This window comes from Engystomops pustulosus, chromosome 6, assembly GCF_040894005.1.
Source record: "Engystomops pustulosus chromosome 6, aEngPut4.maternal, whole genome shotgun sequence".
NCBI lineage: Eukaryota > Metazoa > Chordata > Amphibia > Anura > Leptodactylidae > Engystomops > Engystomops pustulosus.
In genome coordinates, this window is record NC_092416.1 from 15,387,969 (window position 1) to 15,402,092 (window position 14,124).

The window sequence follows — 14,124 nt, forward strand, 5'->3', positions numbered from 1 at the left end:
GGGTGACACAAGAGCTTACAATTTATGAGGATGAGGGGGGGTGACACAAGAGCTTACAGTCTATGAGGATGAGGGGGTGACACAAGAGCTTACAGTCTATGAGGATGAGGGGGTGACAAAAGATCTTACTGTCTATGTGGATGAGGGGATGACACAAGAGCTTACAGACTATGAGGATGAGGAAGGGCATAAGAGCTTAAAGTCTATGAGGATGAGGGGGTGACACAAGAGCTTACAATCTATGAGGTGAGGGGAGATAAAAGAGCTTACAGTCTATGTGGATGGGGGGATGACACAAGAGCTTATCGTCTATGAGAATGAGGGGGGCACAATAGATTGCAGTCCATGAGGATGAGGGGGTGACATAAGAGCTTACAGTCTAAGAGGCTGAGGGGGGACACAAGAGCTTATAGTCTATGAGGATGCGAGGGTGACACAAGAGCTTACAGTCTATGAGGATAAGGGGGTGACACAAGAGCTTATAATCAATGAGGTTGAGGGGAGACACAAGAGCTTATAATCAATGAGGTTTAGGGGGTAACACAAGATCTTACCGCCTATGAGGATGAGGGGTGACACAAGAGTTTACAGTCTATGAGGATGAAGGGTGACACAAGAGCTTACAGTCTATGAGGATGAGGGGTGACACAGGAGCTTAGAGTCTATGAGGATGAGGGGTGACACAAGAGCTAAGAGTCTATGAGGATGAAGGGGTGACACAAGAGCTTACAGTCTATGAGGATGAGGGGGTGACACAAGAGCTTACAGTCTATGAGGATGAAGGGGTGACACAAGAGCTTACAGTCTATGAGGATGAGGGGGTGACACAAGAGCTTACAGTCTATGAGGATGAGGGGGTGACACAAGAGCTTACAGTCTATGAGGATGAGGAGTGACACAAGAGTTTACAGTCTATGAGGATGAGGGGGTGACACAAGAGCTTACAGTCTATGAGGATGAGGGGGTGACACAAGAGCTTACAATTTATGAGGATGAGGGGGGGTGACACAAGAGCTTACAGTCTATGAGGATGAGGGGGTGACACAAGAGCTTACAGTCTATGAGGATGAGGGGGTGACAAAAGATCTTACTGTCTATGTGGATGAGGGGATGACACAAGAGCTTACAGACTATGAGGATGAGGAAGGGCATAAGAGCTTAAAGTCTACCCACCTTTGTGCTCCTGTAGAGCTCCATCTCCTGCTCCTTCTCAGAGGTCACAGTCTGGTGAGATGACATCAATGGGGGAGGGACAGAGTTGTACAGAAGCACAAAGAAGGAGATAGCCTGCAGTTTAGACAAGTCACATGTTGTTTTTTGAAATTCATCCAAACCAAAGCCCAACCCCTGTGAGTACCCCAGGATTTTGTCAGGATGCAAAAGTAAGTTATAACACACAATTATATTGTAATGCAAATGCTTAGAAAAGGCAGAGAGGAATTTTTGCACTGAAGGTGTAATGGCCTTTTACAATCCGTCTTTAGTGAAAACTATCAAGGAAAAACATCAAAGAATTAGAGTCAAGCCTCCACATTAAATTAAAACACTCCAATCTTAGTCAAAATCCAACGATGCACGGTATGATACAAAAATCAAGCCAAAAATATAGTTGCAAGATACAAATCTTGGCATATAAATCTGCTAAATATAATTGTATCATAAATTTATTGATATATAAATTTGCAAAAAGTTATTAACGCACAAAAGGTAAAAATAATGCATATATTGTGCCACACTTATGTGCTGTGTCCATGTTCCCTTTAGAGTTAGTTCCTATTGTTGTTGTCAGATATATTGGGGCAGATTTATCAAGTGTCTGAAAGTCAGAATATTTCTAGTTGCCCATGGCAACCAATCACAGCTCAGCTTTCATTTTACCAGTGCTCATGAATATTTTAAAGGGGAGCTGTGATTGGTTGCCATGGGCAACTAGAAATATTCTGACTTTCAGACAGCTTGATAAATCTGCCCCAAAGTATGCTGAAATCAAAAATAATCTAGTAAAAAAAGGAAACATCGGATCTCAGGTTGAGACCCGACTGATACCTGGTTCCCAATCTGAAAATCCAATATGCTCCTCTTTTAAGGAGGGATCTCCTGCTATCTCCTCCTCTACTTGTCAGAAAAAAATTCTCAATGCCATGAAAAGAAAAAGACGAAAGATCACCAAACTGGATAGTAGAAAAATGCCTAGAAACAAGTTCCAGTTAAATCATTTAACAAAACATTTTATCCGAGTTCCAGCAATGGACCAGTTTCAACAAGTGGTGGAGCGGGAACTAATGGATCTTTACAAACAGATTTCCCGTATCCAGAGCGACAACTTTAACCCCAAATTAAGACAAGTCTTGTCCGAAAGAAAATCCAACAATTATTGTTAAAATGGCCGACATGTGGCATAAGGTGATCACTTTGGACAGGGAACTCTATATAAATTTAGCCATGGACATTTTGAATGACACATCAACATACAGAAAGTTGAATACTGACCCTACATCCATTTTTCAGAGACAATTGGAGGAAATCAGACAAGAAGGAGTTAGTTAAGGTATTATACCAGAAAAAGATCAGAACCATTTATGTGTCCCTTTCCCGGTCATACCCATATTTCACAGGTTACCGAAGCTACACAAGGATATTTTTCCTGCACCTTTAAGACCGATCATATCTGGGAATGGATCCCTTAATAAACATTTATGTGAATGGCTAGATGGTCTGTTATAACAGTTGGTAATACAATTGCCTGGATATCTAAAAGATATTAATCACCAGAGGCAACAGGGTTTTTTTACTATGAGAACTGTCAATCTGTGGAATAGCCGAGCTCAGGCGCTGGTCACAGCAGGGACAGCAGAGAGCTTCAAGAAGGGTCTAGATGCCTTTTTACACCTAAATAACATTGATGGTTATGTTATATAGAATTGTTTCCCCTAAATCCCTTCCTCATCCAATCCCTTCCCTTATTTGGTTGAACTTGATGGACAAGTGTCTTTTTTCAACCGTATAAACTATGAAACTATGAAACTATGACTAGTATATTTCAATTGACCGATCCTCTATTTCTATGACCCCCAGACAATGGGGGTCATTTACTAAGGGCCTGATTCGCATTTTCCTGGCATGTTATCCGAATATTTCCCATTTGCACTGATTTTCCCTGAATTGCCCCGGGATTTTTGGCGCACGCGATTGGAGTGTGGCATGCACGCGACGGAACTGGGGGGCGTGGCCGTATAAAAACCTGTGTCAACGCTTGACACGCGCCTACCTGCACCCAGTGGAGGACAGTGAAGTTCAGTACAATCCGATGAACTTCAGCGCAGCAGTGACACCTGGTGGACGTCAGGTGAACTGCCTTAGTGAATCCCGGCCAGACCTGAATCCTCCATAGATAATGCGCCGCTGGATCGCAAATGGACCGGGTAAGTAAATCTGCCCCAATGTTGTTATATAAAAGTGTTACCTGGTTTGGGGTGATGGTTTGCTGCTTTTGGTGATGCGCTGTGTAGGGTGTTTCCCCCCCGCCAGCGAATCACCACTCAGCAGTACACGCCCCCTGCATAGGGATTGGATGTTGTTTGTTTAAAATGTTTTACATTGTTACTAAGAGTTTATGCCATGACTAAGAGCACAATGTCCTCGAAACGCGTAGGCTTGACTCCTACCTAATTCCTTGGTGTTTTAAGAGATGAAATAAAGTAATACATTGCTTTTAGGAAGTGGCACAGTTTTTAATTACTTTGGATTAATCAAGATTTCCCCCTGCAGTCCTAGAAGGCTACGCGAGGTGTACACCGATGTGTGTCAGATACACGTGCTCATTTTCCTTCCCCATTGTGTGGAACCCTCCCAACGCCAAGATGATTAGGGTGAGCCCCATTATATGTTTATTCTCTATCTAAATGTGGCCTTGGGACTATAAAAACAGATGGTTGGATAGCACTAGGATAGCACTACGACTGAAATCATATCAAATTCGGAGAAAAATTGAACAATTTTCTCTAATCATGGAATCATACGTGTGGTCCACAGGCAACTTCTGTTTAGTCTTTACTCAAAACGCCCCAAACCTTTAGTCTCCTTTGCTCAATTTGGTTCATGAACTCTTGCCTTGGTGACTACGGCTCATGTGATTCCACCCTGGAACTCCTCATACATGCAGCATGACTTATTTTGTAACCATCGCTGTTGTCTCATGACGGTATTTCTTGTGAGTAATGAAATAACATCACACTTTACAAGAAGTGGTGCAATTACAATGTAGTAATCTGAACTAGTTGCTAAAAAAAACTTTTACTCAACCGCATGGAAGAAGATTAAAGTGACAAACAACTACTATACAGGCAGTCCCCTACTTAAGGACACCCGACTTACAGACGACCCCTAGTTAAAGACGGACCCCTCTGCCCACTGTGACCTCTGGTGACCTCTCTGGATGTTACTATAGTCCCAGGCTGCAATGATCAGCTGTACGGTGTCTGTAATGAAACTGTATTGATAATCCGCAGTCAAATTACAGCAAAAATTTTTGAAACTCCAATTGTCACTGGGGCAAAAAAAAAAATTGATTGGATCGACAATGATAAATGATAAAATATACAGTTTTGACTTACATACAAATTCAACTTAAGAACAAACCTATGGACCATATCATGTACGTAACCCAGGGACCGCCTGTACATCATTGTACTGCAGCATTGCCCATCAAAATACCAAGTTAAAAACTAAGGATTGTTCAGGTTTTTGTCCTACTAGGATATTTTAGTACATCTTGCAAATTGAAGACCGATCATTTTCATATTCTCTCTTGGCTGTTAATATGATTCATGTCATTGTTGGATCTCTATATTTTGGACCCATGAGTCCTGTATTTTGTACATTAGTAATTTCAATAAAAAGGATCGATACAAAAAAACACAAATTTTAAAGAGATTAAAATTTTTCAAAAATAAAAAAAATTCAAAATACAATTTTTGTATCAACCCATCGATATGGGGAGGGAGGTGATGGGTCTGCCACTTCTGTGAACTTTTCTAGAAACTACTGCTCGTTATCGAGATAGTGGAGACAGAAGATGTGGTGGTCACATTAGGAAGGTTAATGATTTCATCACACAACTGAGCGACAGAGATCTGGGGAAGTGCAAGTCTTTACTTGTTATAAACACTCACACATCCACAAGGAATACAGGTGGTCCCCTACTTAAGGACACCTGACTTACAGATGACCCCTTGATAAAGTCGGACCTCTCTGCCCACTGGGACCTCTGGTGACCTCTCTGGATGTTACTACAGTCCCAGATCAGCTGTAAGGTGTCTGTACTGAAGCTTTATTGATAATCCTTGGTCACATTGCAGAAAAAAACTCCAGTTGTCACTGGGGCAAAAAAATTTTTTGTCTGGATCTACAATTATAAAATATACAGTTTCGACCTACATACAAATTCAACTGAAGAACCAACCTATGGAACCTATCTTGTACGTAACTGCCTATATGTAGCAGACACGCTTAAAATGATCAGACTTGGTCTTCCTAACAATTAACTTTTTACTTTTTTAACGTTTTTTTAAAACCCTCCCATGTCCCTCCCCAAAAACATATAAAGTAAGAACCTGACGACACAACTCAAAAGCAGAAGAATGACCTCCCTGATAGGAATCCTCTGCCTTCTCTCAGCCCTTACAGCAACAAGTAAGTTATGTTACTGCCTGTGTTTATATAGTGTTTTTATACCTTTTTATGAATGTATTAGATCTGATATTCGTGCTGATTGTGTGACATCTCTTTAGGTGTTGGTCTCTCGTGTATCAGTTGCTTTTCCCTCGATGCTACATCATGCACCGGTGACAGTCTGACTTGTACCTCCAAGAACTTGTGTGGATCCACGTACACAGAAAACCTTGTTGGTAAGATACATCCCCCTTTATTCTTCGGATTAGTATAGTCACAGAAATACTTTTCATAAATAAATAAATTCATACCTTCAAAAAATGTAATCTTTCAAAAAAACATTTTTTTTATTAGCACCATATTATTACGCCTGTAACTTTCCTGAGCTTCAGTTTATTTTCTATCATCTTTTTATAAAATTTTTTTTCAATATTATAAAAAAAAAAAAAATGGTCACAAATTTTCAATCTACTGATTTTTGGGGAGGCGGGGCAGCGGTTATATGCAAAAGAATATAATTTTTTTTCCGATTTTTTTCTATCCTGTTTTTTCATATTTAACTTATAGACATTTTGTAAACTAAACGCTGAAGATCCATTTCCGTTTTTTTAACTGCCTGTATGTCCAATTCTGCGGATTATTGAATCATTTGCCTGAATTTGCATTCTTAAATATGAGATTCTTATCTTATTTTTAAATCAGATCATATTTATGAAATTCCAGTATCACATTTTCATTTACAAAACTAAGAATGAGCGATTCCTATCTTTAGTATGAGACAACAAACATGTTTGAGGGACTATAGAACCAAAGACGCGTGCTTCTGAAGTATGGCGGTGGCAGGTATCAAGGAAAGCGGTCATAGTTCTGGTACCGTATCTATAAACAGCTTTGTTCTGTTACCATATTTATACAGTAAGATTGGTTCTGTTACTGTACATATTTAGTTAGTTTGGGTCTCTTAATGTATCTTTACAATAAGCTTGGTTTTGTTATTGTGTCTATCCAGTAAGCTTTGTTGTATTACCATATCTATACTCCATACTGATATCAAATTTATAAAGTATTCTTGGTTTTGTTACCACATATGTAAAGCAAGCATGTTTTTCCGCCTTTATAATTCAGCAAGCTTGGTTCTGTTACCATATCCATACAGTTAGCTTAGTGCTGTGACTGTAATTATGTAGCACGCTTGGTTCTGTCACCATATGTATACAGTGTGCTTGTTTCTGTGACTATAATTATTCAGCAAGCTTAGTTCTGTTACCATATCTATACAGTGTGCTTGTTTCTGTGACTATAATTATTCAGCAAGCTTAGTTCTGTTACCATATCTATACAGTGTGCTTGTTTCTGTGACTATAATTATTCAGCAAGCTTAGTTCTGTTACCATATCTATACAGTGTGCTTGTTTCTGTGACTATAATTATTCAGCAAGCTTGGTTCTGTTACCATATCTATGCAGTGTGCTTGTTTCTGTGACTATATTTATGCAGCAAGCTTGGTTCTGTTACCATATCTATGCAGTGTGCTTGTTTCTGTGACTATATTAATGCAGCAAATTTGGTTCTGTTACCATATCTATACACATGTTTCTATGACTATAACTATTTATTACGCTTGGTTCTATGTCTATAATTATGCAGCAAGCCTGGTTCTGTTACCATATACATTATGCTTGATTCTGTGAGTATAATTATACACTAAGCTTGGTTCTGTTACCATAATTATAAAAAAAGATTGTTTCTGTTATCGTATCTATACAGTAAGCTTGGATCTGTAAGCATATCTACAGACACTGGGAACTGCCCATTTTCCGTGATAATTCATGTTAATGAACTGCATCTGTATACAGTACGATTGGTTCTGTCACTATAGCCTTACATTAAACCTGGTTCTGTTACCCTATCTACACAATAAGCTTGGTTCTATTATGAATAGTAAGTTGGTTCTGTCAATTTATCTATACAGTAATCTTTGGTCTGTTACTGTATATACTGCATGAAGATATTTGGGAGGTCAAGGATTGGCAATAGAACTGTAGCTGCTCAATCGCCAGAGCAATCATCACAGACTCTTTTTTTTTTTTTTGTAGCTTTTGAACTGATTTTGTTTTTTTTTGTAGGTGGGAATATAACGCGGAGCTATAACAGGGGATGTTTGCCTTCTTCTGAATGTAACCTTAAAGGTGGCATAAGCACCAATCAAGGGCGAATAAGGTCAATTATTTCATGTTGTGACACTGACAACTGTTCTTCTTCTATTCCTATACGTAAGTTATTCACTTTTTGATATAGATGTGACCACCTTCAACTTACCTCCAATATCTAAATACTAACTAAATGCTATATCACAGCATACTTACAAAACTCTAAAGAGGCTGCAATTCACATAACAACCACTAGAGAGGTTTAGAAACACGCAGCTTTCCAGTATCAAAAAAGTATAAAAGTTTTAATGCATCGAACAACTCTACAAAATGTAAGTATGTTTTCTATGACCTGGCAAAGTTTTGGAGTTAAATTTAAAAAAGAAGTAACATTGGATAAAGCCTTTAAAAGTGTTTTGTAAAATGTTAAATGTAAAGTCTCAACAGGTTCCCAATTTTAGCTCCACCTTCTGTCCCTTAAGACAAGTGGTCGTGGAATCATTTTCACTGTGTATGTGAACACTGACCTATTCTTTTTCTTTACTTACACTGAAATCTGAGACAGATCCAAGATCTGCTGTCATAACAATGTGATGGTGATTTTAAAGGACATCTACCACCAGGATGAAGGACTGTATGCAAATGGGCCACAGGGGCTTCAGACTCCATTAACACCTATGAAGCCTGGATCCCCTTAGGCTCATTTGCATACAGTCTTTCATACTGATGGAAGATTTCCTTTAATGGCTTTTTGCCAGGGGCCAAGTGTTTTTTGTGTCTCTATTCTATGTTCATCTCTCTTACTTTTGCCTCGTTCCAGTACCACCGTTCAACAATGATCTCAATGGAGTGGTGTGTCCTTCCTGCGTTTCCAGTAACTCTACTGGATGTAATCCCTCAGAAACAATAAAATGTAAGGGAGATGAGAAAGTTTGTTTTACCCAGACAATAAAACATGGTAAGTGCATTCATTTTGCTCTAATTTTGTAGAATTCTGCACATTTTGCTCCACTGATCAAGATTTTTAAAAAGTATATTAGTAAAGTGATTTAGGGCCAATTAACTTCACTATGGAGTCAGATCACATGATGGTATGGGTAGGGTGTCCAAACATGGGTAGGGTGTCCAAACTACCTTGGCTATATTAAAAAGAGAGAGAGAGAGATAGGATTTAGCTTGATCAAAAAATTGTCAAAAAATATAGAGAAAAATGGGGACGGCCGGGAAAATAAGCCGTGTTACTCTTCCGTTCTTTCCTTTGCCGCACCAGTATTGGCCCCTGGTCCTCTCTACTTATCTTTGAATCCTGGGCTGCAACACTGATATAAGCAACTACTACAGTTGGCAACTAAGGGCATGAACTGACTTATTAAGGGTCCATTACTTCACTGTAGCACGACCACCGGAGAGGACCACCGGGGGCGCTGTGACTAACAGGAAGAAGATGAGTTGAGTAACTATTTTACATAATTTCCTTCTGTCCCCAAATAAATGTTCCCTTACAAAACTCCTTAAACAAAAAATATATGGGGCTAGATATTACAGTGTGGATGCATAAAGGAGCGGCATCAAGTCAACGCACACCCATAACCTCAGATCCTTATAGGGTCTCTCAGTAATCTAGGGCTGGGCTGAGAAATAAAAGAACACAAACTCACTCTGCTCCAGATTCCAATGACAAACTGATAGTTCCAGTCCTCGGGATGTCCAGGAAATCTGAATGGATACTGGATCCACGTCAGCAAATTAGAGGCCTCCTAAGACTATGGGGCATCACTTCTTTTATTGTCTTCTAGTCTAAGGAGTCCACTTATTGGCTGTAGTTGATCTGAAAATGGCGGAGCAGGTTAAGTATGTGTCAATTTTTTTCTATCCCCACCCAGGATCTTGGGAAACGCCTTTAGAAACTGTAGAGAATTTTTGTTTTTTCCTGTATGGATGAAGATTCCCATGTCAGTCAGTATGATATACACAAGTCAGAGCAGAATATACCTAGTCCTTTCGGCAATAACTGTGTTTTTGTTCTTCAGGCTCCACTGTCATCACATACATACGTGGATGCACGACAAGAAGTGTCTGTGACTTTGCCAGCCGGGAAGGCTCACCATTGGAAGGGGAATTTGTGTGCATGAGTGGTGTCTCAAGTCTCCAGCAAAACCTTATATTATTGTGCTCATTAATCTTGTATTATTGTACTGCTTCAATTAAATGGTGAAATATCTGATAAGATGTAGTACGCAGGATGAAAGGTGGATTTTTAATGGGCAGCCTCCTTAAGATTTCTGATTGGTTACTCCAGTGAACCATCTGCTTGCTGAATGTAAAATGGTCATTGTAAAATTACATAGTGTGGGTGGGGACTCTCTGAACAGACACATTATGATCCCTCTTTGCTGTGAGATGCTGTGTGCTGACAATGTGCTTAGATTATCGGGGTACAGGGTTTATCTACACTTCCATTTAGCTTCAGAACATTCTTCTAGTATCTTGTACATAGACAAAGAGAGATTTGGCATATAATTGGGACATTCGGAAGGTATTTTTTGCGCCTTATGCATGATCATGTATTTTATATTGTGATACATGTTTCATTTTTCCTGTCCTGGCAAGTGCATCTTTTTGACACTTTTTGTTGCAAATGTCTCAAATGAAACTTGACAAAAGCCATGGGAGGGCGTCATATACAGGAGTGGACACTACTTTAAATTTTGGATTTTAGTACGTGAACTGCATTTTTAAGGCATCTAGTCACCATCCCAGGGAGATGACGACATATGAGGGTGGGGTCACATGTGGGGTTTGGGATGTGTTTTTCAAAGTATCACAGAAATGCATGCGTTTTACACGTGTGGTTGGCTTGGAACATTTCTCTTCATTGTTGGGAGCGTAAGCAGCAGTGCTTTTATTTTCACAGCTGCTTACACTTCCAACACTTTCTTACCAGCCAAATGCATTGTAAAATGTAAAATATATTTGTTTCTGCAATGTGTTTAAAAATGCACTGTAAACACCACGTGTGAACAAAAACTTAAAGTATGTCAGGTCATTACAATTTACATGTTAAAACAGGGTCCAAGGGAAAGTAATCCTTCCTTTGCACTTGCCCTTGAACAGGTGCAGATTTGCTCCCAAAATATCACAAAAGTAAGCAAAAAGCGAAAATTTACACAGAACATCTGGAAAATAAAGATACATGATGTACACTGCACATTGTGTGCTTGAGAAGCGACAGCAAAAGTCATAGTGAAAAGTTGCAAAAACACAAAAAGTATCAAAAAAGAATGAAAAAAAATAAAGATGCATGTACCCCAATGACACTCTCAGCTCACCTACTTACCTATAACAAATACTGTCATCACTAATATGCCTCCCTCCCGGAGACCTTATCTGTCTGTAGCTTGTAGAGGACGTCTACTTTCCTCCAGTAGTGGTCATGTTCATTGTGCACAGACATGGCATGTCTAAGACTAGCGACTGGCTCAGCCGTCATGTGTGCAATTAATCCCTGGGGTAAATCTGGGTCAATTTTCTTGAGACATCTTTCTTTTACCTTACAATCAAGAAGATCCAATATCTTTTGAAATAAATAGTTGATTGGGATTTTAAAGGGTTCTAGTATGGATTAGATCAAATAGAAGGAAGATTAATGATAATTCTTGCTGCCTGACCGACCCCTGACCAGCCCGAGACCGTACGGAATCCCGGTGGGGTTCAATTGCCTTACACCATTATATGCCCCATAGGGAGGCCCATTTCCACTCTTAGCAAAGTCAGGCACCTCCTACTAGAAACCCTAAAAGTAACAGCATCATCCAGTTCCGCCTCCTCGACATGATGGGGCAGTTGTTTTTTGTTCCACAACAGGCTCAGGCAACAACCAGGTTATGGTCTGGCTAAGTGTCCCTCTCAAAGCAACAAGTTATGTGTATGTATATTTTATAGTTTATTAATTATAGGACGTATTAAAAGTCTATCACTGCTAGGATGCTGCTGTCTAAGAAGGTTCAGTATGTTCTACATGTCTTCTGCTCCTGTAAGCGCTCACTATGTGCATATTTCTGTAATGTCTGAGCACATATGGTCTAATGTGCAAATGTGTATAATGTGTGTATATATGTAATTGTATGTACAATATCTTAGGCCCGTGCACATGGCCATAATTTGTGGCGGTGCAGACTCTGCAAAAATAAAAGTGGGAACTACTGACAAAAATGAACCTGTTTTCATTGACCGATTCCCCCTTTTCATGTTAACAGAACACACAAAGGCTCATTCGCAGCAAACATAAAATCATCCACATTCTTGTACATACAATAAAGGTCTTATAACAATAAAGTACAGTAAATGCATTATATTGTGTGGTATATCCACTACTGGAAGGGCCGGATAAGGGGTAGGCAGAGGTAGGCAATGGACTAGGGCACCGGCTCTGCACTGGCTGGGGGGGCCGGACATAAGTATGCAGGGCTGACAGCCGGGGCTCGAGCTTCTCCCCCTGTTCTACCAGACCCACCCCTCTCTTTATGTAGCTTCATCAGGCTCCAGAGCTGAAGAGGTATCTACTAGTAATGAGCCGGTTATTCATAATTGGGATTCGTCAGGTTTGTCCGAATTGAGCAACAAAATATGGATCAAACTTTGATCCGAAAATGAACCCTATTGAAGATAATGGGGACTGGGATGTAAACAGGGAAAATGTCCTGCCCAAAATGAGCTAAGGAAAAGTACTTGAAATAATAGCATAACATAAAAAGAATATAATAGTGCTCTAGGTGTTCAAACCCAGTGGGGCTTAGTTACTGTACTAAGGGTCGTGCTTCTCACTTTTATCTGACTGTTTTTCGGGTTTCGCGCAGCTTTGACAAGTATTTAATAGGAATTTACGATGGGATTGTGTCGCATTCGTTTGAATTGGGCCGGCTTCCATGCAAAAGAAATGGGGGGGGGGGCATCGGACGATCCGACTTATTCGGACTGAGCGCGGGATTTAAGATTCAAATTGTGGTGCATGATCAAGCACTTACAGGCACCAGTAAGAAGAAGGTGACCTGTGTCGGACCTGAGCGGGGAGGCGACACATGCAGGATATTGGGATATTGGATATTATCGTCGGACAATGCACTTTAGGTGAACTCCAAGGAACGGGTAAGTAAATGTGCCCCAGTAAGTCGTTCTCATAGAGGTAAAAGAAGCAACAGAGAAACTACACACCCTTCCTCTCAGTGAGGTCAAAGTCTCCCTTGGTGTTCTGACCCAGTTATTCAATTTCGGAATAGAAAAATGTTTTCATTTGAAGTTTCATTAGTCCGGAATTAAACATTTTTTACAATTTGAAATGCAATTTCCTCTGAGAAGACTGTTCTCAATTACAATTACAATGGGCCTTCAGGACCATTAACATAATTATAAAAGTTGAAAAGTTGTAGAAGGAAGGAGGAGGCCATGGATAACACATATAGGAAGATTCTCACAGTCCCTGGATCTATGGGTAAGTGTTCCTGGTTTCTGATGATGGATTTTGTTAGTATATTTCCTTTAAGAAGAAAAAAGAAGAATGCCAGCACCAACTCTATAGTTCCTCTTTTCCTGTAATACTTCTGCTTTCTGACAATTTTGGCTATTTTAGGGCCTTATATGTGAAGTTTAAAGTAATGTGGAGAATCTGTGGCCATAAAGTAGCGAACATCTTCAGTTTTATTAATAAATTAATTAGAATTTTGGTGCATTGTGGGTGTGGCTCTGAGGTTGGGAGCACTGTCTGTGCAATGTCATTTGCTAATGAGCACCTCCCAGAGATCCCAAGGCCCTCCTCACCCTGTACAACTGGAAAAAATAAAAGTTCTCTGCATTCAGACCACTTCATTTCTGAAGAAAGACATGTTAAAGATCGAGCAAACTAAAGTCACTGGGGCACATTTACTTACCCGTTCCAGTCGCGATCCTGCGGCGCGTTCTCCTTCGAGGATTCACGTCTTCTGGCGATTCACTAAGGTCGTGCACCCGATCGTCCACCAGGTGTCGCTACTGCGCCAAGGTCAGCCGGAGTTCACCATCCTATCTTGGGTGCAGGTAAGCAAGTGTCAAGCAACACATTTTTTTTTAAATACAGCAGGTTTTCTGAATCCATCGGGTTTTCCGACGGCCACGCCCCCAGATTTCCGTCACATGTTTGCCGGCACCAATGCGCCACAATCCAATCGCGTGCGCCAAAAACCCGGGACAATTCAGGGAAAAATGGCGCAAATCGGTAATATTCGGGAAACCCGACAAAAAATAGTGATTCGGGCCCTTAGTAAATGATTCC

The 14,124-nt window shown here is 40.2% G+C and overlaps 1 protein-coding gene across 2 annotated transcripts; it reads left to right on the plus strand.

Moving 5' to 3' along the window:
- The first annotated feature begins 3,850 nt into the window (after positions 1–3,850).
- LOC140134596 (phospholipase A2 inhibitor gamma subunit B-like) lies at positions 3,851–12,044 on the plus strand. Of its 2 annotated transcripts, none has more exons than XM_072155031.1 (6): positions 3,851–3,869; positions 5,606–5,691; positions 5,790–5,906; positions 7,797–7,943; positions 8,641–8,778; positions 9,851–12,044. In XM_072155031.1, the coding sequence occupies exons 2-6, from the start codon at positions 5,640–5,642 to the stop codon at positions 10,033–10,035; spliced, it is 639 nt and encodes a 212-aa protein (XP_072011132.1). In that variant the 5' UTR covers positions 3,851–3,869; positions 5,606–5,639; the 3' UTR covers positions 10,036–12,044. The 2 variants fall into 2 exon arrangements, with proteins under 2 accessions (XP_072011132.1, XP_072011131.1); XM_072155030.1 differs by lacking the exon at positions 3,851–3,869 and adding an exon at positions 5,190–5,477.
- The last annotated feature ends 2,080 nt before the right edge of the window (positions 12,045–14,124 follow it).

What these genes read in the sequence shown, in the direction of transcription:
- LOC140134596 (XM_072155030.1), top strand. An exon ending in CTCAGCCCTTACAGCAACAA is followed by an intron (nt 5,692 to 5,789) that starts GTAAGTTATGTT and finishes ACATCTCTTTAG; the next exon opens with GTGTTGGTCTCTCGTGTATC. An exon ending in GTACACAGAAAACCTTGTTG is followed by an intron (nt 5,907 to 7,796) that starts GTAAGATACATC and finishes TTTTTTTTGTAG; the next exon opens with GTGGGAATATAACGCGGAGC.